At 48.1% G+C, this 27,130-nt stretch overlaps 2 protein-coding genes across 5 annotated transcripts; one reads left to right on the top strand and one right to left on the bottom strand.

Annotated features, from left to right (window-relative positions):
• Positions 1–238: 238 nt before the first annotated feature.
• On the bottom strand, positions 239–25,795 carry OGG1 (8-oxoguanine DNA glycosylase). 4 transcript variants are annotated; one of them, XM_015545231.2, is made up of 7 exons: positions 25,337–25,795; positions 24,621–24,868; positions 23,888–24,067; positions 22,268–22,449; positions 20,881–21,031; positions 20,691–20,740; positions 20,125–20,455 (listed from the first exon to the last, which is right to left on the bottom strand). In XM_015545231.2, exons 1-7 carry the CDS (start codon positions 25,441–25,443, stop codon positions 20,417–20,419), a joined length of 957 nt encoding a protein of 318 aa, XP_015400717.1. In that variant the 5' UTR covers positions 25,444–25,795; the 3' UTR covers positions 20,125–20,416. The 4 variants fall into 4 exon arrangements, 3 of the variants coding, with proteins under 3 accessions (XP_015400717.1, XP_007075546.1, XP_042835422.1); XM_007075484.3 differs by having other exon boundaries at positions 20,125–20,433; XR_006214960.1 differs by lacking the exons at positions 20,125–20,455; positions 20,691–20,740; positions 20,881–21,031; positions 22,268–22,449 and adding exons at positions 239–775; positions 10,713–10,803; positions 11,253–11,440.
• Positions 8,869–20,123, top strand: CAMK1 (calcium/calmodulin dependent protein kinase I). Its single transcript, XM_042979487.1, has 12 exons — positions 8,869–9,010; positions 11,059–11,173; positions 12,938–13,069; positions 14,811–14,885; positions 14,971–15,109; positions 15,952–16,078; positions 16,173–16,248; positions 16,926–17,038; positions 17,841–17,919; positions 18,015–18,102; positions 19,675–19,792; positions 19,896–20,123. Exons 2-12 carry the CDS (start codon positions 11,091–11,093, stop codon positions 19,976–19,978), a joined length of 1,113 nt encoding a protein of 370 aa, XP_042835421.1. The 5' UTR covers positions 8,869–9,010; positions 11,059–11,090; the 3' UTR covers positions 19,979–20,123.
• Positions 25,796–27,130: the final 1,335 nt, after the last annotated feature.

Raw genomic sequence — 27,130 nt, 5'->3', positions numbered from 1 at the left:
CCACCCTGCAGAGGAGGACAGTGAAGCTCAAAGAGGTGCAATGCCTTCTGAAACTATACAGCTGTGGTGCAGGAAATGCTCAGCACCATCGCTGAGTTGACAACCACAGTGGGCCAGGGAGTCCCTTCTAATGGCCACATCCGTGTCTGCTGGAGCCAAAGGAGACTTCCTTTATGGGTGTTGGAGGAAGCTGGGTTCCCCATGGGGGGGGGGGGAGAGAGTAGTTCTAGCACCTTAAACCTACTATTTTAATTTGAAACAACCCTGACACCTTATCACTTGTCTGGTGAAAAAGCCTTTTGTATCTTGGCCCTGAAAGGCATCCACCATCATTGTTTCTCCACAGTCCCAAATGTCTTATAACTGACTTTTGGAAACACCAGCGTGCATGAGAATAGGGAGGATTGAATGGAGGTTAAGCCCTGATGTCAGGAAATGACCCAGTGTGAGTCCCCAGCCCCTGCCAGCTCCTGAACACTCTGGGGGATTGGCTTGATGGATACTGGGTCCCAGTTAAATCTTGCTAAGAAGTAAGTGACGGCTGTAACTTTGTACTAATGTGGTCAGGGAGTAATTTCCCTTTCTGCTCCAGAGCTCAGGACTTAATGGAGACAACCAAACACAAATGGACCATAACTCACCTGTTCATGTATTAACTCATCATTTCTTCTTTTCACTCACCTCCTTTGTTCATTCACTCCATCTGCTTGCCTCCCTTTCCTCATTCATACTCCTGTTTCCTCACTCAGTGACCTTGTTGCCATGGCTGAGAGCTCTGTGAAGAACAATAATAGAAGAATGTACAAAGTCTGCAGGGACCTAGGGCACAGAATGACTTAACAACAGTTTAGAGGGTCAGGAAAGGATTCAGAGAGGATGTGGAAAGGAAGTTGCCAGGCAGAAGACATTGCAGACAAAAGGAACAGCAAGGCACAAAGGTGTGAACAGCTGGCCTGCTTAGAGGTGAGAACTGCACTGTGACTGGAGCCTTGGGTGTGTGGAGGGGGAAGGGAAGGATAAGAAATGAAGCTGGAAAGTAGGTTGAGAACAGGCTGGCTGTGAATAGCAGGTTAAGGGGCATGGGATTTAGTCTCAAGTTCAGTGGTTCTCAAAGTGTGGTCCTGGGGGCACCTAGCTGGGTCAGTCAGTAAAGCATGCGACTCTTGCTCTAGGGGTTGAGTTCGAGCCCCACATTGGGGGTACAGATTACTTATAAATGAAATCTTTAAAAAAACAAAAGTGTGGTCCTTGAGCCAGCAGCATCAGCATCACCTGGGAACTTACTAAAGATGCAAATTCTCAGGTCCTAGACCCACTGAATCAGAAGCTCTGCCAGGGGGCTTCAGACATCTCTGTTTTAACATACTCTCCAGGTGATTCCTGATGCATGTTAAAGTTTGAGAATGACTTTTCTAGGTACTAGGGATTCAGGGTTGGTGTGTGAGCAGGGGAGTGCCATAATAGCACTCCGAATTGGAAAGCACTTTGAGAGCAGCATGGAAGCCCGACTGATTAGAGGGGGTGAGAGTGAAATTAGGGCAGGCTGGAGTGTAATCATGTGCAAAAAATACATCCGAGATGGTGGATGCCACAGAAGCTGGTAGATATCCTTCAAAATCTATTCTATAGTTAATAGGATTCCTGATTTTTAGTGGGACATAGCACCTCAAAGACTAAATATCCCAGCTTCTCTTGAAGTTAGATATGATCATGTGATTTAAAATTTGGCCAATAGGATGTGAATGGAAGAGACGTGTGTAACTATGAGGTCATGAGTCCCAAGGCATGTGCCCCCCATGTTCCCATTTGTCCCTGGCTGGGATGAGACTTGGTGGCAAGCCATCTTGAAACATGTGGTCAAAGACAACACCATGGGAACTCTGGAGCAGCAAGATAAGAAGAAGCCAGGATCCCTCCTACCTTGAGTCATACCAGCCTGGTATGACTACTTATGGCCTGATTGCTATACCCTTCCATTTTATTTAAGTCACAACTATTCTCCGTGTCTATTAGAGAAATCAAACTTATATTTTAGCTGCTACAGTGGGCCAAGTATGCTTTTCAAAGTATACCTTGGGGCACCTCGGTGGATCAGTCGGTTAAACATCTATCTCTTGATTTCAGCTCTCAGGGTCATGAGATCAAGTCCTGTGTCTAGCCCTGGGTTGAGTTCCTCACTGGGTGTGGAGCCTGCTTAAGATTCTTTTGTTTCCTCTCCCTCTGCCCTTCCCTCTCCTTGCACAAGTGGTGCGCCCTGTGCACGCGTGCGCGTGCACACACACACTCTCTCTCTCTCTCTCTCTCTCTCTCTGAAAAAAAAAACTATACCTGACTCCTTCCCTTTTTTTCTCCCTTTCTTTTTAAAGTCTGTGTATTTTGAGAGAGACAGAGACAGAGCGTGCATGTGCATGAATGGGGGAGGGGCAGAGGGATGGAGTGAGAGAACCCCAAGCAGGCCCCTCACTGTCAGTGAAGAGCCTGACATAGGTCTCAAACCCATGAACCATGAGATCATGACCTGAGCAGAAACCAAGAGTCAACGCTTAACCTGCTGAGCCACCCAGGCACCCCTCCTTGCTTTCTTTTTTCTTCCTTCCTTCCTTCCTTCCTTCTTCTCAAAAGAATTTGAGAAAACTTATGATTGAGGATGTGTACAATGAGTTTCATGAAATACAAATATAAAATTAAGCCCATCAGTTTTAATGGAACTGCTGTCATTAAGCATCAGATTTAGCTCTAAGCTTCCTGGCAGCCAAGACAAAAACGGCTAAGATGAATCAGTCTCTTCCTTTGATATCAGAGGAAAGGGCATCTTCCAATTTTCCTGACAGAAAAATCCAATAATTTCTCATGCTGAGGAAACTTCTCCACTGGAGTCATATACTGATAATATTCTCTATAAATCTCACAACAATGGAGATTGAGTTTCACATGGTGATTTCTTATCACAACCTTTGATGAAAGCTCAGGCCATATTGTTACAAGACAGCTCTGGGAGGATACTTCTGCAAGATATGTGACTTCTCGTATTTGCTCTTCTCAATGATTCTACATCAGAGCAGGGAAGACCATTACCCTGTTTTACAGATAAGAAAACTAGGAAACAGAAAGGGGAAGAGCCAGATCAGATAGCTGGTGGGGAACCAGTTTTGTAAGCCAGTTTTGTAGACTCTAGGGCCCTATTCTAAGTGTCCCTCTCTGGACCTGCCAGCACCACCACACACAAAATTATACATTGAGGGGTACCTGGGTAGCTCAGTTGGTTAAGCATCCAACTTTGGCTTAGGTCATAATCTTTCGGTTTGTGAGTTTGAACCCCAAATCAGGATCTGCACTGGTGGTGCAGAGCCTGTTTGGGATTCTCGTTCTCTCTCCCTCTCTCTCTCTGTCCCTCCCCCCAACTCTCTCTCAAGATAAATAAGTAAACTTAAAAAAATTATAGGTTGATTATCAAAGAAAAGCACAAGAATCATTGTCCCAGAATATGCCTGTGTTAACCAAGACAAAGCAGTCAGATCTGGTAAACATTAGAGGGACCTCTGAGCCTGATGAGATGGGCTGCTCCTGACTGCATGAGAAAATAGGGATGGGCACCATGAGGGCAGAAAGGAAATCCCAAATTTGGAGCCTGAATGGAACATGTGGGGCTTCAAGGATGGAAGGAAAAATAATATTAAAAGCAGCTGTCCCAGGGCAGTTGATAGCTATAAAAGGAGAAAAAAAAAACTCTCTTTCTGTCTCATTTCTTACACCTATTATGCACCAGGTACATACTGGGGATCCAAGTGACAATGAGGGAACTAGCCTAGTGGCTGAAAGTCACTTTCTGTCTCATTCTCAAAATAACCCTACAAAGTAGGTATGCTTATCAGTATGATTATGCCATGTTATAGATGAAGAAACTGAGGCTCAGAGCCATGAGATGATTTGTCCAAGGTCCCACAGCTGGTAAGGGTTACAGAGTTTGAACTCTGGTCTGTCTGACCCCAAACTTTTATTAATGTGCCATCACTGTTTCAATAGTAGGAGAGAAAAATGTTGATGGATGTGACATTTAAATCTTCTCTATTTCTTTGTTATTTTTTATCTTTTCTTAAAATTTTTATTTATTTATTTTTGAAAGAGAGGGCGTGCACATGGGGGAGGGACAGAGAGAGAGGGAGAAAGAGAATCCCAAACAGGCTCTGCACTGACAGTGCAGACCCCTACATGGGACTCAATCCCACAAACCATGAGATCATGACCTGAGCCAAAATCAAGAGTCGGACACTTAACTGACGGAGCCACCCAGGCACCTGTTTGTTATTTTTTAAATAAAATTTTAAAATTTGACCACCAAGTTGGTACATACCAACCATCTCCTGGCATACTTTTTTTAAAAAGTGACTTTTTAATTATAAAGTTAATATTACTCAGGGCGCCTGGGTGTCTCAGTCGGTTGAGTGTCTGACTTTTGATTTCGGGTCATTATCTCACAGTTTATGAGTTTGAGCCCCCACACTGGCAGCATGGAGCCTGCTTGAGATTCTCTCTCTCACTCTCTCTCTCTGCCCCTCCCCCCCTCAAAATAAATAAACTTAAAAAAATAAAGTTAATATTACTCAACAAAGTTTAGAGAATATAGACATGTAGAGAGAAGTAAAAGAAACAAAATCAGATGATTTTTTGACCATTGTTAACATTTATGATGTTCCTCTCCACTCTGCTATGAATAACCTACATTTTGCATTTTACACTGAAGTTCCCAAACTGCATACCTGTTTAACATTTACAAGCATTTTCATCCTTTTATTTTATTTTTTTAAGTAGGCTCCATGCCCAACGTAGGGGTTGAACTCACAACCGTAAGATCAAGAGGTGCACTCTCTGCTGACCAAGCCAGCCAAGTGCCTCTGTCCTTTTATTAAGTAGGTTGCATTACCATCAATTTAAGAACTGTGAAATATTACATCCCATAGGCATACCTTATGTTTTTTAACTGTTCCCTTCTTGGTGATTTCTTCTAAATTTTGCTGTTGGAAAATATTTCTTCAAGTATCTTGGAGCATATAGCTTTGTCCTAATTTAGGACTATTTCCCTGAAATTAATTCCCAGAAGAGAAATGCCTGGGTCAAAAGGCCTGGACGTTACTGAAGCCTTTGATGCATATTGCCAAATGGCTTTCCGAAAGATTTTAGCAAGTCATTTTCCCACCAGAAATACAGAAGTATCCATTGCTCACACTGACAATTTCAGTGTCACTAGTTTTTTAAACTTCAGAACTGAAAGGCTATTAATGGCCTTTTAGTTTGCACTGCTTTGATTACTTGTGAGGTAGAAAATGTCCTATGTTTATTGTGTTTTATCTGTCTCCACTGACCAGTTATTGGGTCTGTTTGTTATCAATGTTCAGTGTTCTTCACATAATAGAAAATATTAACCCATTGTCTATAAAACAGAAGTTTGCCTTTTAATGCTGGGTATGATTTTGGAGTAGGGTAAGGTTTTGTTTGTTTGTTTCCAGCAATAGAAGTTAAAGAATGTTTTTTGGGGGGCTCCTGTGTAACTCGGTTGGTTAAGCCTCTGGCTCTTGATTTCGGCTCAGATTATGATCTCACAGTTCGTGGACAGAGCCCCACATTTGGTTCTGTGCTGATGCACGGAGACTGCTTGGGATTCTCTCTCTTCCCTTTCCCCGCTCACATGCTTGTGTTCACTCTCTCTCTCAAAATAAGTAAATAAACATTAAAAAAAAGAAAACATTCTTTAAAAAAAAAAAGAATGTTTTTCTGTTTTGCACATAACTTTGTCCATCTTTTCCATAGGAATTCTTCCATTCTCTCTAATCTTAGAAAACCTTTCACCCCTCCAATGGCTTATTTTCTGTGTGCGAGAATTGATGGACGTGTCTGAGCTGTTTGGTCATCTTTTTTTAATAACAAAGGAGAGAAGAGGATTTTTTCCTTTTTTCCTTCATCTATTTGACTGTCCTTGACTTTTTGTTTTAGTACCATGAAATATGCTCATTGGGGGTTGGGACTGTAGGAGGAAATGTGTATGTAAATACATGCATCCCAAAGTCTGGAGGAATAGGTACCAAAAAATACTAATACTAGTTATTTCTGATTGATGGGAGCAGGGCTGGGATAGATGTGTTATTCATGCCTGCCCAGCATCTTTATTTCCTTTTGGCAAGACACGCCTCTTCACCCCTTGACTCTGGTGTGGCTGCCCATGACAGTACATTTACCCAATACAGTACTTCATTTCCCTGGCAATAGTTTGTCTGGGGCCAAGGGGTAGGCATGTTACTCTAGCAGAAAATAATCAGAGTCCTTCCCTGAGACTGATATATGAAAACTGGGTCGAGCTTTCCTGCTGGGTTGCATTGGAAAGCTGAGGCTACCTCACACCACATTTCCTGCCAGGCAGAGCTCACTCTGCAGAGGAAGGGAAGCCAACGTGCAGAGAAATTGAGACAAGGAGAGATACAAGAAAGCAAATGCTGGGGCGCCTGCGTGGCTCAGCCGGTTAAGCATCCGACTTCGGCGACTTCGGCTCAGGTCATGATCACACGGTTTGTGAGTTCGAGCCCTGCGTCAGGCTCTATGCTGACAGCTCAGAGCCTGGAGCCCATATCAGATTCTGTGTCTCCCTCTCTCTCTGACCCTCCCCCATTCATGCTCTGTCTCTCTCTGTCTCAAAAATAAATAAACGTTAAAAAAAAAAAAAAAAAAAAAAAAGAAAGCAAATGCTATGAGCCCTGTGTCTCCAGTTCCAGTCTCCAAGACCCTGATCCATGTTGTTTTTCCCTCAATCTTGCAGTCAGCTATTGTGAGCCACAGGTCCCTCTTTGGTGAAGCTGGCTTAGGTTAGGATTCTGCTACTTAGCAAGTGAAAGAATCTGATCAGTGACAAGGATGGTCTTTGTGTGTTTTTAGTATCTTATGTAATTATTTGCTTAGTAGAAATTTTTTTTAAAAAGACAGAGAATGTATTTGTTAAAAAAGTAAAGTGTAAGTGCCCTCAGACATGCTCAAAAGCAGGCAACGTGTAAAACAGAGCATAAAAGGTGTACAAGTCCTCGAAAGGACAGAGGCCACCTTATCACCTCAGAAATGTTGTCAATGAGATAAACAGGAATTTGTAGTGAAATAATTCTAGATCAATGGGTGTATTGGTGGTCTAGGGGAGAGTAGGGCCTCAGCCCTGGGTAGGAGATATGTTTCCCCATGAACTAGGAAGTCTGAGATACTGAGATTCAGGACAGGGAAACTGACCTGTGTCTCCTGCCCCTGGACAATCAGGTCCCTTCTCTGAGCCTCAGTTTACACTAAGTCTAGCTCTCATATCTGAACCCCTATGGTATTCCAAGCATTTCACATTTATTATCTCATAGAATTCTCAGTTGGTCACATATTCCCATATTCCAGATGGAAAAATTGAGGCTCAGAGAGGTGAAATGTGACTCAGATAAGTCAGTCCCTTTTTTTCTTTAATGTTTATTTATTTTGAGAGAGAGAGAGAGAGAGAGAGAGAGAGAGAGAGAGAGAGAGGCAGAGGGGCATAGAGAGAGAGGGAGAGAAAGAATCCCAACTGATTGGGGATTGATTGATCCCATGAACCTTGAGATCATGACCTGAGCAGAAATCAAGAGTCAGACACTTAATGGACTGAGACACCCAGGCACCCCCAGATAAATCAGTCTTTAAAGCCTTTCTAGGAACCTCAGCCATCATCCTCTCTCATCTGTAAAATGGGCAAAAATGGGCATAATACATCAACCACCCCTGATCTAGTCCCAGGGAAAAGAGAAGTAAAAGCCAGCTGAAATTGAGTTGGGGTCAGAATTGTCCTCTCCCCAAGTCCTGCTGGAAAATGCACAAGTTTGGGGCTGTGGGAGGTGATGGAGGAAGAGTGGGGGTCGAAGCATGTGCCTCCCCTGACTGGCCCCAGTCCAGCCCCACCCACACTTCCTTTGAGTTGTTCCCTCCCTCACCCTGCACCAAATTTCTTCCCAAGGAAAGCCTTGCGCAAGAGGACCTTGGTCAGGTCCCTTGGCCCCCTGCCGACGTCCCAGGAGCAGTTTGTGCTCCACCCCCCACTCCAAACCTGGCGCCTAGCCATCAACCCCAGGAACCCAGCCAGTCACGTGGCGCTTTGGTCTCTGGCTCGCTTCCTCTGGGATCCTGATTTAACTCCCTCTCCTCCCTTCCCCCTCCCAGTCCCAGGCCCTCAGGGCACCACACCTATTTTGAGGGGCAGGTGCAGGGGACTGGAACTTCAGCTCAGCCTCCCGAAGGAAGGGACTTCGGGTCAGTTTTTCTGCCTGTCAACTGGGGACCCCACCCTACGACTGTCTCTATTCTGTTCACTGTTTACTCTTGCTTTCCCCTTTCTCTACGCCCTCCATCACCCCCCCCCCCCCCCCAACCCGCGTCAGTCTCCTGAGCCCTTTTGAGGGCCTGATTCCCTTCTGGGCACTGGGGGAAAGGGGACGGTGAGAGGAAAGGGGAGACAGAACCGAAGATTCCCAAGGGAGCTTCCAGGACTAGTCTGAAACTCCACAAGGCGACAGGGTGGAACTGGCCAGACTCTGGCATCACACAGACCTGGATTCGAATTTAATTTTGCCTCTGACCAACTGCTGATTTTGAACCCTTCATCTCTCTGGACCTCAGTTGTCCCCTCCGTGAAATGGGGGCCCTACGGAGAGGAAGGGAGGGAAAAGTCCAGAAGAGGAGCTGACCTGAACTAGGGGCTTCCCCTCCAACCGCCGCGCCCCTTCCCCAGCCCGGGAGCGCAGCGGTGCCTCCCAGTCCCTCGTCCCTCCGCCGCAGGCTCCTCCTCTACTGACATCAGAGCCGCAGGCGGGCGGAGGGAGCCAGCAGAGCCCGAGCCGAGCCTCAGCGAGGGAGCGAGCGGGCGGGCGGGCCAGGCGCGGAGCGGCGGCAGACAGCAGCCGGCAGCCAGAGCTCAGCTGCGGCCACTTCGGGCCTTCCAGCCAGCCCCGCGGCGGGGCAGCCGCAGGTACAGCCCGGGGGCCAACCCGCCTGTGCTCCTGGGCTCCGAGGAGGGGCGGCTGGACCCACCAGCCGCTGGATCCTCTCCCCCAGGGATGGGATAGGTGCCTAAGGGAGCTAGACTCTGGATGGGCAGGGCAGGGCAGGGCCTTTCTCTCCTACCTCTGCCCCCAGGCCCCGCAGGTGCCAGGCGGCCGGTGGGGAACTGAGTGGGTAATGTCGGAAGGTGGGAAGGGTGTGCGTGTGGGTGCGTCTGCGTTCAGATGGGTCTGAATGTGGAAGGACTGGGCATTGGAGCTATAAATATGTGGGGCCGTGTTGGGGTGTGCTAATGTCTTAGCACAAGCGTGTGCATCAGATACGGAGCTACAGTGTAAGGGTATCCTTATGGGTGGGGATATCTGGGAATCAGTGTTTTTGTTGCAGATGTGTGTCCAGGTGTGGTGCATGCTAGCATCTGGCTCAAGGGTGGTAAGAGTGGAGGCTATATGTGTATTGAGGATGTTTGAAGTTAGGTATGTAAGGAGTTGGGGTTCAGTTTGGAACATAGCTTTTAAGGTGTATAGAAACAGGATGAAGGGTATGAGTGTATCTGGGATGTCTGGTACATAGGTGAGGAATATGTGTGTGTGTGTGAGAGAGAGAGAGAGAGAGAGAGAGAGAGAGAGATGTGGTCTAAGTGTGTGCAGATGTGTGTTTTTGGGGTGTAAGAGGGATCTGTGGGAGGGATGTTGGGATGTGAGGATGTCTGGGGGAGTGTATCTTTGGACATGTGTGCTGATGCCTGGGTACACATGTATGATCAGGTGTTGGGGTATCTGGGGATGGAATGTACTGAATCTGGGGGCAGGTATTGTGGGTGGAGCTTGGTGTGGTGTGTCCAGGTGCAGAGATATGTGTGGAACTAGAAGGGTTGTATTTGCCAGGCCTCCAAGTGGGCTTTAAAACTGTGTTTCTAGAGCCTACCATCATATCTCCTTTCCTAGAAGTTTCTGCTCCTGGGATGGGTGGCTAGGACCCCCTGGAAACAAGGTCCTATCCAAGAAGTGGGGTCTCACACCAGGGACTCTAGTCAGGACACCTTCCTTTCATTCTCCCACAGGGGAAACAGGAAGTGCCCTCCTTGAGGTCACACAGCATACTGGGTCTGAATGGGCTCCAGTCTGGCTGCATATTGGAAGGACAAGCTGAGAGTGGCCCTGTCAAAGTCCTTGGCACTCAGCAAGCTTAACTGGGCCCCAGCCAGTCATCATTTGGGCAACTTTGGACCCAGTCCATATCTGTCTCCAACCTCAGTCTCCCTATTCTCCATCTGATAAATGGGGAGAGAACTCCCTGCTGACAGAGGTCTCTGAAGAAAGGTACAGGCTGGAGCAGGGTCAGAAGAAGCCAGGAGGGGACAGACTGGGTAGGACCATTTCTCAGGCTTCTGGGACCCAAACAGGGAGCCAGGAGGGAGAGGGGGTATAATAGGTGGCCTGGGGAGCTCCAGCTGTGGCTGCTGTTGCCGTGGTAACAGTGCAGAAGGAGCTATTTAAAAACGTGGCTGAGATATTGCTGGAAGCCCAGGCTGCCGGAAACCTGATTTCCGAGAGACTGGGTGGAAGAAGAAAGAGGAAGGAGAGGAGACACCCCAGCAATTCCCAGGGTGGGGCTGGGACATTCCTGGTTCTGGAGACAGGGGGAACCCTCCAGGGCTGTGCACTTACTTGTACAAGCTGCTCTGGGGTCTTCTCTGTTGTTCTCCTGGAGGTCAGCATCCTCCTGAGTGTTTTGATTTGGAGAAGGAGAAACCTGGAGCTGAATAAATGAACAAATGACTTTGTTGAAAAAAGAATTCTGCTGCCACCTTGAAGGATTTTCCTTTAGGCATGAGGATTTGTTGGGTGAACAAAAGACTAGTGAGTGAGTGAGTTTGCTGAATAACTTTGTCAAATGAATGAATCAAGGAATGAATACATGCAGGCTGAATGACTGAATGGGGCCTCAATTTCCTAAGTCCCAACATAGAAGGCTGGGCCTTACTGAGTCTTTTCCCTTCATTTCCCTTCTCAGGAGCCCTGGCTGTGGCCAGGGGGCAGTGGGCCATGCCGGGGGCAGTGGACGGCCCCAGCTGGAAGCAGGTGGAGGACATTAGGGACATTTACGACTTCCGTGATGTTCTGGGAACGTGAGTCTCAGGGCAGGCAAGCGGGGGTGGAGGGGGAGGCTGTCTGTGAGCCGGGGTGTGGGGTTGGTAAGGTCCTTACTCTTGGGCCTGGCTGGCTGGGGAGACTGCATCCAGGGTGGTACTTCCTCTGGTCAGTTTATCACTGCTTCCTGTTTGCTATAGTCCAGGCCCTGCAGCGGCCTTGCCATGGCCCAGTCTGGCTCATCTTTTCACTTCTGGCTGACAGTGGGTGGAACAGAGGCTGCTCTTGGCTGCAGCTCTGGGTTCCTGTGAAGAGAACAAAGTAGGGGAGAATGAAGGAGCCAGTCTTTCCAATGTTTGGCCAAGAGCTGGGGATTTTGGCCTAGGTTTAGGAAATGAAGCTGGGCATGGCTCTGTTCTCAGTGGTGGGAATCCAGAAATAACTCAAACCTGATCTTTTCCCCTCAAATTGATCCTAAATATGTGATGGAAGTACACCCAGGGAAAATGACAACAGGGTATATGATGTGTTCCTGTTAAAGTCAGGAATGAGGACTTTGTAGAGCTCAGAGTGATAGCTACTGCCTAGAGCTAGGGACTGAAGGATGAGTAGAAGTGCACTTATCAGAGAGGGAGAAGGGCATTCCAGCCAGAAGGAAGCCTAAGCAAAGGCTGAGAAGCACGTTATGTGTGGAAAGAGGTGAAGAATGATAGAGTTGTAATCAGAGGCTAGGGGAAGAGTGGAAGATGCTTCTCTCTGAGAAGAGAGAACAGGTCATGTAAGACCTTGAAAGCCAAGCTATGGGGGCTGGACTTTATCTCATGGACCATAGGAAGACATTTAAGATATTTTGATGGGTTTGCAATTCAGGATAGTCACTCTGGCCAAACAAAGCATGGAGGGTAAATTGGAGAGGGACATGACTAGAAACCAGCAATGAGGCTATCACAGTCACTAGTTATTCTGATGATTGAGATTTTGCCATAAGAGATGCTTTTCTTTGACTTAGATTTCTTATCCCAGGCAACACAAATAGTCCTAGAAAGAAGATGCTAGGAAATCTTCCTTCATCAATCAGTGAACTTTAGTACATGAGTTTGTTCTTTTCTAACTAACTTGTAAAATATTGCTTCTCAACAATCAGTGAGCATACAGATCATCTGAGGATCTTGTTAAAAATGCAGATTCTGATTTAGTAAGTCTGAGGTTAAGGCCTGAGATTCTGCACTTCTAAAGTCCCCAGGTGATGCTGATGGTTCTTCAAATTTATAAAAGGTGTTACGTAAACCATGACTGAAATTGTAGCAGAAAAAGAAATGAATCAATTTTGCATGAATCAAAATGCCCAGGGTATAAACTTCAGGCATGGCTGGATCCAGGGTCTCACATGATGTTATCAGGAAATCATCTTTGTCACCAGGAAATTTCTTAGCTCTGATTTCATTTGTGTTGCCTTCATTCTCAAGCAGGCCCTCCTCAAGTGGTGGCAAAGATAACCACCAAAAGCTCCAGGGTTGCATCTTATCAGCTTGGAAGGAAAAAGAGCACCTTATTCTCAAAGTGCCAGTAACCTGGCTTGCATCATGTGACCCAATTACTGTAGCCAAGGATAGACTATTCTGATTGGCCAGCCGTGGGTCACGTGACCACCTCAGGGACCAAGGGTTGGAAGAGTGATGTAGGGAGGCTCATCTCATCTTCATGGTCCACAGGTGGTCATGATACCCATAGGGGTATGAAAGAAGGGCTGAAGGGAAGCTAAGGTTCCAGTTCCTCACCTCATGAATCCCCTTTCTTTGCAGGGGGGCCTTCTCAGAGGTAATCCTGGCAGAAGATAAAAGAACTCACAAGCTGGTGGCCATCAAATGCATCGCCAAGAAGGCTCTGGAGGGCAAGGAGGGCAGCATGGAGAACGAGATCGCTGTCCTGCACAAGTGCGTGGGCCACACTGTCTCTGTGTGGGTTGACCCTGCCTTGACTCCTCCTATTCTCTTCCTACCTCTGCTTTGGGCAAATCATTTAACCTGTGAGCCTCAAATTGCTCATTTATAAAATGGGGTAATAATCTCCACTTGGTAGGATTGTGGAGCACTTTAAAGGTCCCTTTATTTCAGGTGTCTGCTGCAACAGCTAATGCCACTGCTTGTTTATAGTGGCTTAACTTGTTCATTCAGATCTAAAAGTCAATCCTTGAACGTAGCTTGGACCATCGCATCTCAACTGGTGTTACTGAAGACCTACCTCAATTCCCCGTACATATTAAAGCCACTCAGGAAGTTCAAAAATACCTGTCTCACAGCCCCGACTAAATCAATAGCCAACTGTCTATAATTTGCTTATACTTGTGTGTAACCTGCTGCCCTCACTGGAAAGCTTATGGAGAACCTTCACTTCTATCCTCTCGCCTGAGTTTTCCAACCACCCTGGTCAGGGATTAACTGGTCATTTCCACTATTGGGTGTGGGAGGGGGCCTGAGGTCCAGAGAGGGTAAGGGATTTGCCCAAGGTCACAGAGCAACTTTGTGGCAGAGCCATGGCCCCTGTCAAGCTCAGTCACCATCATCGGTTCATTTATTGAGCATTCACTGTGTGCCAGACGTTGTGCCAAGATTCTTACCTGCATTTTCTCACGTGATCCTCACTCCAACTCTTTGAGGGAAGTACTGTCACTGGCTTCATATTATAGATAAGGAAACAGGCTTAATATTCAATGAATAAGTGAGCACTTACTCTACACCCGGTGTGGGAGGAACAATGGTAACATAAAGCCCCTGGTCTCCTGGAGCTGGCATTCTGGTGGGGGAGGCTGATAAACTTATAAACACAGACACTTTTTATTTTATTTTTTAATTAATTAATAATAATAATTATTATTATTTTTAAGGTAGGCTCCATGCCCAGTGTGGAGCCCAATGTGGGGCTTGAACTCAAAACCCTGAGACCAAGGCCTGAGCTGAGATCAAGAGTCAGATGCTTGGGGTGCCTAGGTGGCTCAGTCAGTTAAGCTTCTGACTTTTTTTTTTTTAAACGTTTATTTATTTTTGAGAGACAGAGAGAGACAGAGTATGAGCAGGGGAGGGGCAGAGAGAGAGGGAGATACAGAACCTGAAGCAGGCTCCAGGCTCTGAGCCGAAGTTGGACGCTTGACCAACTGAGCCACTCCAAGCTTCTGACTCTTGATCTCAGCTCAGGTCATGATCTCATGGTTCACGAGTGTGAGTCTATGCTGTCAGCACAGAGCCTGCATGGAATTCTTTCTCTCCTCTCTCTCCCTCTCTTTCCGCCCCCTCCCCCACACTCTCTCTCTCTCTCTCTCTCTCAAAATAAATAAAAACAAAGAATCACTTGCTTAACCGACTGAACCACCCAGGCACCCAGAAACATGTTAAAATCATATATTGATCAGTGCTGTGAGGTAAAAAGATTTGTCCCCAAATAGCACATAGTGGAGGCAGGTTAGACCGAGGTGTGTCTGATGCCAGAGCCCAGTGTTTATCTCTCTGTGCTCTCCTACCTTCCATTACATCATAATAAATCATGGTGAATCAGCTTTTCCTTTTGGGACCCAGAACCCTGGTTTGTCCTGCCTAGGTCTACAGTGGTGGTTCTTCAAGGTGAGTGTAGGAAAGTGGCTGAGCTATCCTCAGCTCTGAACCACCTCATTTCTCCTTTCAGGATCAAGCACCCCAACATTGTAGCCCTGGATGACATCTATGAGAGTGGGGGCCACCTCTACCTCATCATGCAGCTGTGAGTGGCCTCACCCCTTGCTCACATCTCTCCCCGCCGCCCCCCCCCAGCTTCTCTGGCCAGACTGCCCTGTCCTCGGCTGCAGGGTGTCCGGTGGAGAACTGTTTGACCGCATTGTGGAGAAAGGCTTCTACACGGAGCGGGATGCCAGCCGCCTCATCTTCCAGGTGCTGGACGCCGTCAAGTACCTGCACGACCTGGGCATCGTACACCGAGATCTCAAGGTGGGGTGCAAGGGTGTGTGGTGAGCTGGGGTGCCGAGTGCGGCCTCCACATACCCCTCACTGTGTGATCTGGGGCAACTCTTACCCCATCCCCGAGCCTCGGCTTCCCATCTGCAAAATGCACCCTGTAAACCCTAAACTGCCTCCTCCCATTCCGGTTTGGACGCTCAAATGGACACCCAGGTGAATGGTGCTGCTATTTTATCCAAATAGTGCCTTGGTCTTTTTTTGATAATAAAAGTCCCACTTTGCTCTTTGTAGAAAACTTGGATGGGACAGCAAAACATAAAAAAGGAAGCCAGAAGCCCCTGTGAAACCCTACACCTCAGAGACTATGATGGGGTTCACATTTTGTAGTACATCTCCTCCAGTCTAGAAGAGCGCTGGGGTGAGACAGATCTGGACTTGAATTCTGTCCCTGCTACTCCCTAACTGTAGGTTCTCAGGCAAGTCCCTTTGCCTCTCAAGGCATCAGTTTTCTGACCTGTAAAGTGGGATTAGGCAGACTGGCCTGATAGGGATGTGGTAAGGATGAAATCAAGCACTAGCACAAGATCTGGCACAAAGTAGGTGCTTGAAAATTCTTTAGGGCCTCACAATACAAATCTGGCTTATGGAAAACTCCCACTCACATTCCCAAGTCCCTTGTCTTTTCTGGCCCTTGTCTTTTACTTTTAACTTCCTTGAGAACTTCCTTGAGTTTCTTGTGCCTGCAACCAAGATGGCAGCTGTGAAGCCACAGTGGCTTTTGGGGTGATGTCTTTGAGGTGGTGCTTGGAGAAGCAGAAGGTTCTGCCAGCCTCTGGCCATCTCTACCTCTTCCTTCCCTTCCACCTTCCAAGCCAGAGAATCTGCTGTACTACAGCCTGGATGAAGACTCCAAGATCATGATTTCTGACTTTGGCCTCTCCAAGATGGAGGACCCTGGCAGTGTGCTCTCCACAGCTTGCGGGACCCCAGGATATGTGGGTATGGAGCACCCTGGGCGGGGGCCGTGGATAGGGGAGAGATCAGAAGCTGCAGGGCAGAGATCTGTCACCACCATGTCTCCTTCCTTCCATAGCTCCTGAGGTCCTGGCCCAGAAACCCTACAGCAAGGCAGTGGATTGCTGGTCCATTGGGGTCATTGCCTACATTCTGTGAGTAGGGTCTTGGCCATTGGGGCATGTGGCTCTAGCATTCTCCTCTCCCCTACTTTGCCCTCTTTCTCCTCTCTGCTATTTCTTCCTGCCATCCAAGTGTATACCTACCTATTAATGACTAATATTATTTCATTCAACACATACTATGTTTCTGGCACTGTGCTAAGTACTGGGGATTTAAAAGAGAAGAAAACAAAGTGCCTGCCCTGAGAGAGCAAAAATTCTAGTACAGTAGACAGACAATAAACAAATAAATCTATAAAATGTCAGGTAGTAAAATACTATGAAGAAAAATCAAGCAGGGTTAGGGAGATGGGGATGGATGCCATTTTAGGTAAGGAGGTCAGGAAAAAAGGCATTTCTTAGGCTATCTCCTGGATGAAGTGAGGGAGACAGACATTTGAGGTGTCTGTGGGGGAAGACATTTGAGGTGTGGGGGCAGAGGGAACAGCAAATGCAAGGCCCTGAGGAAGGAAAGACGGTAGCAAATTAAGAAACAGGCCAGTGTAGCTAGACAGGAGTGAACAAGGCACAGAGGGGCAGATTTCCCCTTTGTAAAAGGGGGAACTGCTTCCTGTGGGTGTTGCCTGACTCTTGAGACTACCTCAAAGCTCCATATTGGAGCCAATGGGTACACTGAAAGTGGAAATGAGGAGGAGTTTCTCCCTGCCCAGGCTCTGCGGTTATCCCCCCTTCTATGACGAGAATGATGCCAAACTCTTTGAACAGATTTTGAAGGCCGAGTACGAATTTGACTCTCCTTACTGGGACGACATCTCTGACTCTGGTATTTGATCCTTTGCCATCTTCCCCTGGGCCCTACCTCTGGTCAGACTCCCCAGCCCCAAACTAAGAGCTGTCTTCGAGACCAGACACCAAGCACCCCAGGTGCTTCCCTCTGCCTGGCCCCAGGCTGAGAAACTTGTAGGCATTCATTCAGTCTTCAAAACTAGTATTTTTGAAAATACCACACCCAGGGGCGCCTGGGTGGCGCAGTCGGTTAAGCGTCCGACTTCAGCCAGGTCACGATCTCACGGTCCGTGAGTTCGAGCCCCGCGTCAGGCTCTGGGCTGATGGCTCGGAGCCTGGAGCCTGTTTCCGATTCTGTGTCTCCCTCTCTCTCTGTCCCTCCCCCGTTCATGCTCTGTCTCTCTCTGTCCCAAAAATAAATAAACGTTGAAAAAAAAAAAAAAATTAAAAAAAAAAAAAAAAAGAAAATACCACACCCAATGACTTCATTATGCCTGAAATACCACCATAGAAGTTTTCATATGTTCTTTTGTACCTCTTACCAGGAGGCAAAACTGTGAAGCCATTATTGGTCACTTACACATCAGTGTGAATATACTGAGCAGAATCTTTTTTAAGAACAAGTTTTTCTTAAGGGAAAAAGGAGAGAACTGGAAGGCTGGGGTGGGTGGGGGGAGCTTAGAGACTAAGAGTACAGGTGGGGTCGGGCGGTACATATACAGATCTGGCCTCTTGTCTTGCTTGGATGCCAGGCCAGACCCAAGGGGGTGGGTTTTGTGTTGGGGGTATCCACAGGTACCATCATGCTATTTCTCTTTGCTGTTTTCTTGGGGATTCAGCCAAAGACTTCATCCGGCACTTGATGGAGAAGGATCCAGAAAAGAGGTTCACCTGTGAGCAGGCCTTGCAGCACCCGTGGTGAGAGCTCCAATAAGCTGCAGGCTGGGGTGGGGTCTGGGGCCCCCAAACCTGTCTTTGCCTTCATAGACAACCCTCCACACACCCCATCCTAGGATTGCAGGAGATACGGCTCTAGATAAGAATATTCACCAGTCGGTGAGCGAACAGATCAAGAAGAACTTTGCCAAGAGCAAGTGGAAGGTGAGCCTATGTCCCTAGTCCTGGGTCCCAGCCTCCCCAGACGTCCTCCCCACCTCTCTCCAGGCCTCAGCTCACACAGCACCTAGCACCATGTCACAGTAACTGCTCAGGGACACTTACAAGAACTTCATTCATTCATTCATTCATTCATTCATTCAACACTCCCTGACATTCTATCCCAGTGAGTCCCTGACTGCCAAGAACAGTATAATTCTTCTTTACTGTTTGTTTGTTTGTTTATTTATTTATTTAGACTGCGAGTGGGAGAAGGGCAGAGAGAGGGAGGAGAGAGAATCCCAAGCAGCCTCCATGCTCAGTGTGGAGACTGATTCGGGGCAAGATCCCATGAGCCATGAGATCTTGACCTGAGCCGAAATCAAGAACTGGATGCTTAACCAACTGCACCACCCTGGAACACTATAATTCTTAAAGAGACATCTACTCCAACCTATGGGGTCCTGGAAGGGACATATGGGCATTTGATGGCCTGATAGACCTGTCAGACCTGACAGCTGAGTAGGAATTAGCCAGGTACAACAGAACAATGTCTGAGGCAGAGAGGACCAGTATGCAGAAGTCCAGGGGCAAGAGAGTGAGTGTGTCCATTCAGGGAAGTGCAAGTAGTAAGTCTGGATGGAATGGAGGGGCTGTGGGGCAAGAGCCCAGACTGGAGATGGAAGTAGAGGCCTTGAGTGCCACAGTGGAGAACTAACTTGGTCCTGAGGACACTGAGGAGACCCAGGATTTTTAGCAGTAACCTGCCCTCTGGAAAGGGCTCTCAGGATGCAGAGAGAGGTATGGAGTCAAGGCTGGGAGACCCCTTAGAAGGCTGTGGCAGAGATGTGGGCAGGAGACAGTGAGGGCTTGGACCAGAGAACAGTGGATGGCTCAGGAGTCCTTTAAGAGGTAGAATTGACAAGAAGTGATGGTAGAAGAGATGTTGGCAGAGAGAGGAGATGTCAAAGGCTGGCCCAAGATTTTGGTTGGGGAAAAGGTGAATGGTGGTACTGTTACTGAGATGGGGATCCCAGGGGCACACAACTGTCTTGGGGTGGATGACTATGGTTTTGGACATGGTGAATATGAAGGATGTGTGGGACACCTTCGTAGATATGTTGAATAGAGAATGATACACATACCGGGGTAAGTTATTTAACCTGTCTGTGCCTCAGTTTTCTCCTCTGGCAATGGTGACGCTAATAGTATCCACCTCAAAGACCTTTGTGAAGATTAAATGAATTGCCAAATAAAGTGCTTAGAACAGTGCCTGACACATACTGCTATTTTAAGTGCTTGCTATGATGTGAATATGAATTTATACATAAAGGGTTGTATATACTTGTTCATGTATACACATTACATATATATATATATATATATGCATTATCTGTGTAAATATATAATGTGGCTGAATGTAATTTAATAAAGCCTTGTAGAGGTTTCAGGGAGTTTTAGGGGATCAACCAATAACACCTGAATGAAAATGACAAAACCACCCCATGAATCTCACTGCCAGACCCTGTCCCATGATCTCCAGCTCTCAAAAGTCCCTTTTTTCCCTTCTCCCCACAGCAAGCCTTCAATGCCACGGCTGTGGTGCGGCATATGAGAAAGCTACAGCTGGGCACCAGCCAGGAGGGACAGGGACCAACGGCGAGCCATGGGGAGCTGCTGACACCAGCAGCTGGGGGTGAGGACCAGTGCTCTGTGGAAGGGCATGGGTGGGAAGAGACATACAGGCTGGAGTGGAGGGTCTGCTCCTACGACCAATCTTGTTCTCTCTACCCATGTAGGGCCGGCGTCTGGCTGCTGCTGTCGAGATGGCTGTGTGGAGCCGGGCTCAGAAATGTCCCCTACTCTGCCCCCCCAGCTCTAGGGCCCCAGATCCAGGGTCCAGATCCTTTGTGTGGGAGGGGTTGGGGCAGCCTGCTCCCCTTCCCTCCCTGAATTGGAGTTACCCAGCCCCACTGCCTTCCCACCCCTTTCCCTATCACTCCTCCACTGCATTTTCCATACAAATGTTTCTATTTTATTGTTCTTTCTTGTAATAAAGGGAAGAGATAAAAACATAGTAGCTCTGTCTCATCAGATAACCTCCACCCCACAATGTTGTGCAAACTACTTAATGTAAGGGTACCTGGCCCCTGAGGTAGCTGCAAGAAGCCCTCTTCCCAACATGAGACTGGATGGGGAAGAGAGGTGAGGAAAGGTATTTGGGGTATCCCTTTGTCCAGTGCCCCCCACCTAGCCTTCAAGGCCTGTAGATCTCCTGCGCTTTGCTGGTGGCTCCTGAGCTCGGTGGAGTTGGCGCAGGTCAGCACTGAACAGCACCTGGGGACAGTGGGGAAGGACACTGCATGGGGTCAGGGTACACGGGGTCAGGACTGATGGGGCCAGTGGCAGTGTGGAGAGGTATACAGGCAGCAGGGCCAGGGCGAGGAACATCCACTAGAGTCAGGACTGGGGTGGGTAGAGTCCAGTAGGGTCACCTGAAATGGTGGTGGTGGAAGGGTCTACTGGGTCAGGACGGGGGGAGGAGTCTTATGGGGTCTGGGCTGGAGGAGGAGAGGGAGCCTCAGAACACTTACTGCTTGGGCCCAGCCAGCATAAGGTCCCCACAGGCTCCGGAAAAAGTTTCCTATGCCAGAAGTGAAAAGGTGAAATTAATTGGCCTTCCTACTTATTCCCTATCCACAGGAGTGGGATTTTACAGAGAGGTATGAAAAGTTTCTACCACCTCAGCCCGCTGCTAGCCCCAGCATCCCACTCTCTCCTTACCCAGTTCCTTGTTAGCCTGGGGGCTTGGACCCTTGGCCTGGGACATGGTGGGGTGCCAGCTGTAGTCACGCTGGGCAATCTGCCACATGTGGATATCCACGGGCACGGCCTGGGGCTTGTCTAGGGCCATCAAGCAGATGCAGTCAGCTACCTTTGAGAGACAAAGAGTGAGCCACAGAGGAGGAATGGCAGGATCCAACCAGCATCCTATTTCTAGTCCCAAAGTTGGCTGCTTCCTCCTCCACTCTGAGGTTACTATTATTTTATACTTTCAATCAATACACACTCTCTTTTAATAATTTTAAAAATAGATATGATGAGGGGTGCCTGGATGGCTCAGTTGGTTGAGAGTCCTACTTGTCTCAGGTCATGATCTCACAGTTCATGAGTCTGAAACCCATATTGGGCTCTGTGCTGACAGTTCGGAACCTGGAGCCTGCTTCAGATTCTGTGTCTCCCTCTCTCTCTGCCCCTTCCCAGCTGATGCTCTGTCTGTCTGTCTGTCTGTCTCTCTCTCTCAAAAATAAGTAAACATTAAAAGAATTTTTTTAAAATAGGTATGATGAGAGTGCCACTGTGTAAACATCTATGTAGGCCAGTTCCTCATCATAACCTGGGAAGAAGGCAGTTACTACATCTATTCTGCAGACAAAAAAGTGAGATTCCGAAAGATGAAGTGACTTGGCCAAGGTTACATGGCTAGGAAGAGGCATAACCAAGATTTAATGTTAGGTTGAGGTTCTTTAAAAAAACTTAAAAAAAAAAAAAAGTTTTTAAACAAAACTCTATTTTTTAAACTATAGAGAAGTATAAAGAAGAAAATAAATGCCAAATTCCCAATCATCTTACTGCTAGCTAACCTTGTTGATATTAAACAAAAAGATTTATAAGTACGTAAAATTTCAAGATAAAAACATGAAAAGGAGAAACATCTTCTGATTTGTCTTCCCAAATGTAACCACTCTTAAGCTTCCAATGATTCCTTCTGGAAAATTCTGCATACATAGAGCAGTGTATATGTGCATCAGAACAAATGGCCTTTCTAAAAAATGCACTCAAGGGACAATGTCATTTTTTTTTAAAGTCTATTTATTTATTTATTTTAAAAAGTAATCTCTATACCCAATGTGGGTCTTGAACTCATGACCCTCAGATCAAGAGTTGCATGCTCTTCTGACTGAGCCAGCCAGGTGCCCTGGGACAATATCCTTTATACTCTTTCTGCACTTTGCATTTTCTCTAATAAAACATCTGCTTGTATCCTTTCTCCTTTTTGCCCTGCCTCCAGAAGCCAAGCATGTACCCAGCTCTTAGGCCTGCCTTGTCTCCTTCTCTGCTACTCTCTGCGTGAATGGTGAGGGTAGCTCCTGTGCCCCTGGGACATTACCTTGGTGCCCACCCCAGGCAAGGTGCAGAGGGCCTTGTGGGCCTCCTCGTAGGGGGCCTTGTGCAGTTGCTGCAGCCAGGGCAACCCGCCCTGTTCTTCTAGGATGGCTCGGGCACTGGCATTCACGTAGCGGGCACGATACCCCAGGCCCAGCTTCCTGAGCTGAGCTTCTACCTCTGGCCCTGTGGGTGAATGGGGAAGAAAGCAGGGGTCAGGGATCCTCAAATCTTTCCTGTCTTCAGGCTAGTGTGTGAGGCCTCTATCCCCTACAGGAATGCTTTCCCTAAGCACCTCTCTCCCACCTCATCACCCTCTGTGAGACCCCAGGACACTTGCATATTCAAAAGAAAGGGTTAAAGCCTGAGTTTGCTCCTCTGCAAATATTTTCTGAGCACTTACTACCCAGTGTTGGTCACTGGAGCAGGGACTAAGAAGGACTTGCTGCCCTGGAGGAACTCCCCAGTTATCCTTTCCAAAGTGCATTTACACCCACGATCTAAAATAATGGTCATAATAACAATAACAGCTTCTATTATCAAGTGCTGGGTATTATGCATGGGCAAAGTACTTTAGGTACATTATCATGCTTTTCTCAAGGACCCGGACAACAGTATGGCTATTTTCCCAATTTTACAGATGGAGAAAATAAGAACTTAGAAGAGGTTAATAACTTGTTCAAAAAAGGACATGGTGGAGATGGGATCTTGTACCCAGGTCTGGGAAACCAATGCGTGTGCTCTTAGCCTATTAGAGCACCCTGCCTCACGACTGCTTTACTCACCACTCAAACCCTTCTGGATAGAAACTGTTATTCCCATCCTACAAATAAGAGAAGCTTCAATAGGTAAATGAATTCTTTTGGTCTTATGACTACTAAGCTGGGAGCTGAGACCCAAGACTGGGTTTCTTTTTTTCCCCCCAATACTGGGTTTCTAAGCACCAAAAACATTCTCTTTTCTCTAGGTATCCTGTCTCCTTGCTATGCAGTCCCTAAGCACTTCTTCTAGCTTTATTCTCACATCTACCAACTGATATACTTGCTTCTGTAAAATACTTCCCTCACAAGGCTGGTATAAAGAACATATATGTTCTTGGATGCAAAATTGTTGGGTTCACTGTAGAGTTAGCAACTTTAATTTTCTGCATACTTCCTGTATGTCAAATACTGCACTATGTGCAGTATGTGTTTAACCCTTGTGGCAACTCTGATAGGTAAGTGCCATTATTCTCCCATTCCACAGATGAAGAAACTGAAACACAGAGTGATTAAATAATGTGCTCCAGGTCATATAGGTAGATGTCAAATGCCAGAAGAATTCAGATGTAGGTATTCTCCAGAAGAGTGGTCTTAACCCCATACTACTGTATACTATGTGTTTTTTAAATTTTTTATGAAGCAGTGAACCTATGGGGTAAAAAGCACAGGCTAGTGAGGTGCTGACGTTTCAAGGACAGACAGGGAGGATGAAGCAGGGCTGATCAGACCAGGCAAGATGGTTCTGGATGAGGAGGGTGTTTGGGAAGGCAGGAAGCTTTGAGATGGGAGATGGGGACCAGGGGAGAACCGAACAGACCCTGAAAGCTATTGGAGGGTCTGAGCGCAGGGACCCACCTACTCACCAGCCAGGGCCTGCAGGTTGGGGAAGCCATGGTAGGTGACATCATCCAGCTGGATGAGCCGAGGTCCGAAAGCCTGGCAGAGGCGTTCTACCATGCCGGTTATGCGAGCAATGTTGTTGTTGGAGGAACAGATGAAGGAGAAAAGGCACTCGACGGGGTCCTGTTGCAGAAGTCGAACACCTGGAGACCAGAAAGGTAGGCGGTAGGATACAGACCTGGTGTCAGGAGTGGCCTCTTCCCACCCTCAGATCCTAGGCACTGAAGATCTAGGAGGATCTAGGGGAATGAGGGAAAGCGTTGATAGAGAAAACAACACCAGAGCACTCATTCCTCATAGGTCGGGGTTATCTTTACATTCCAGGGATAAAGAAGCCACAGTGTAAACACAACGAGCGTGGGGATTTGTGTCCATGGGGATTTGTGTCTGTTTTGTTCACATAGCAGATGCTCTGTAAATATTTATAGAATGAATGAGGTCACCTGTCCCAGGTCACACAGCCAGGATGTGGCTCAATATCCTGTCACCACACTATGGTAATCAGCAAAACAATAATAGTAATAATAATTACTATATATCAGGCACTATTCTAAGCAAAACTTTACACGTATTAGCTCCTTTAATCCTCATAAAATCTTATGAAGTGGATTATAATCCCCATTTTACAGATGGTGAAACTGCGTAATTTAACCAAATTACAAGAACTCCAACCCCTGTCCCAATCCTTGTACTCACCTTGGAATTTGTGAGCCACCTCTTGAAAGTGGGGGTCCACGGAACTCCAGTGGTGATATAGTTGAGCCAGGCTGACATCCAGCTGGAAGTACTGGTGCACAGTCTTTAGCTCTTCTGGTGTGGGCCTGCCAACCCAACCCTTGTCCCCTCGGTACACAGTACAGTAGATCTGCTCCTCAGTCTGGGTCAGTGTCCATACTTGGTTCCCCAGCACGCCAGTCCAGTACGCAGGGTTTTGCTCCCTCCACCTGAGCCCCCAGGCACACAGCAACTCTGGTACTCAGTTTTCCTTCTTGCACCCTTTAGGGCCCTCCCATCCTACAACAGCTCCATACACAACACTGACTTAGGAAATGCAAAGTCGTTTGATTCTCACAACACGGCACTGGCCTTTTTTTGGTTTCTTTTGTTAAAGTTTATTTATTTTGAGAGCGAGTGTGTGTGTGTGTGTGTGTGTGCGCGCGCGCTTGCACTTACGCGGGCAAGGGGCAGAGAGAGGGGGGAAAGAGAATCCCAAGCAGGCTCCACGCTGTCAGCGCAGCGCCCAGGCACCCGCATTGCACTGGCTTTTTACCTCCACCTTAGAAAGGAGGTAAACAAGCTCACCACCCGCGTCTGCTTCCTCTTCTGCACCCTGAGGGTTCTTCCATCACCCCCAAAATTCCTTTACATTCCAGAACTGCAGTGTTGAGGGGCCAAGAATCAGGGTCACTCACCGGAAGGACTGTCCGGAAGCCAGAACCAGGTCCAGGCGCAGTTCCGAGCGTGGACAGGGGATGGAGGCCCACAGGGCCGGGAAAGAGGCTAGAGTACGATGTCTCATGCTCCAGAGCAAAAAGGACCCAGCTAACAATTCCACGCCAGTCTCCGCCCCATAATGGCCCCGCCCACTCAGTACCAGCTCCACTCATCGCCAAAAGACCTTGACCACACAGTCAGCACTCTTTAAGGCCTTGCCCACTAAGCCCTAGCCTCTAAAAGTTTATTGAAGGCCCGTCCAATTTCATTTAATTCCTCCACTCCCTGCAGGCCCCGCCCCTTACAGTCCACCAGGGCACCAACCCTCCTGACCTTTCCCGTTATGAATGCTCTCCCGGCCACGCCTCCCGGCGCGCACCACTGAGCTCAGAGCTGCCGCGACTTCGGCAAGCGCGCGCAAACGCACTCTTCCGGCTTCTCCAGGGAGCCGACTTCGCTCTCACCGGAAGTAGGATTCAAGCCTGGCTTATTGGATCCGGAGGTAGCCAATCCGAGCAGAAGAGGCACCAATGAGAATAGGGTGTGACGGCGGATGGGCGGGTCTCTCCGAGGGGCCGCAGCGGTTGGCGCGCGCTGGGCTCGCTGCCCGCTCTTGGCCTTGCCTTTGGGGTTGTCTGCACTGGGCACGCAAGGGTGTCCGATCCCCGCCTCCCGCCGACCGGTCGCAGAATGCGCCCTCAGGCCCCCATCCGCACTGCCAGATCTCCTCGGAACCCTGGGGTTCCTCATGGCTTGCTCGCCCGCAGAGCCAAATCCTGTCCCCCACCACCCTCAGAGAGCCTTTCTCCACCGAGCCTCTCCAGTCAGATACTCGCCCTCCTGACTGAGAATTGGACCCGAACACAGCTCGGGCCCCTCCGAGCGGCCGAGACGTCTCCACAGCGTCCGCCGCCTGAGGATTGAGTCTTCGCGCTCGCCGGCTAAGCCGCTCCCCTCCAAGGCCTCGCCAAGCCTCGACTCCAGTCAGGTCTCTTCAGAGTTCACTCCGTCAGAGACCTTCGTCCTCCGACTGCCGCGCCCCGCGCTACCCAGCCGCTCTACCCGGCTGCTCCCTTCAGTCGCAGGGCATTCCTTAAACAGTGCTCCATCATCTCACACCCTGTGCCCACTGGGGCTTGTGGGCGCGATGCAGCCCGTCTGCCTCTTCCAGTTTCCAGGGCGGGCTGCCTGGGCCCAAGAAAGATGTGTTATGTAATTTCTTCCCTTCTGGAGGAAGACAGTAAGCAAGGACCTAGGAGACATGAACTTTATCTGGGCCACTTTTCACCTCATAGCGCTGTGATCTGAAGTTACTGTGGTTCAGTGAGTAGACCGCAAATTCCTTAAGGGCAAGATTTGTGACCCACCCACAGTACCTAGTAGGGAGGAGCATCACGTGCATGGTTATTATCAGACAAATGCTATTTTTGTCTGTTCCACTCCGAAGCTGCAAGGCCCTGGGCAACTACCTCCTGTGGCTGAATCCTCTCTAGGTGTGCCAGCCCACAGGTGTCCCATACTTGGAAAGCATTCCTGCAGTAACTGAATGAATCATCGGTAAAGGAGACGCCAAGGTTGGGAATGAATGCAGAGCAATCCTCTACATACCTGCTAGGTCCCCAGTTAAACGGGAAGGTCACAGCTATGGGGACTCTGAAGCACTGGGGACTAACCTACTGGCAAAGGACTTGAAGCCTCTGAAATTCATGAAGGAGCCGTAGACTTCTAGCAGTTAGTTCTGAATACTGGTTAAAGAGCCAGCTTTGTAGACA

Source organism: Panthera tigris, chromosome A2 (genome assembly GCF_018350195.1).
Source record: "Panthera tigris isolate Pti1 chromosome A2, P.tigris_Pti1_mat1.1, whole genome shotgun sequence".
In the NCBI taxonomy this organism is placed as follows: Eukaryota; Metazoa; Chordata; class Mammalia; order Carnivora; family Felidae; genus Panthera; species Panthera tigris.
This window is presented reverse-complemented; position numbering and strand designations above follow the sequence as displayed.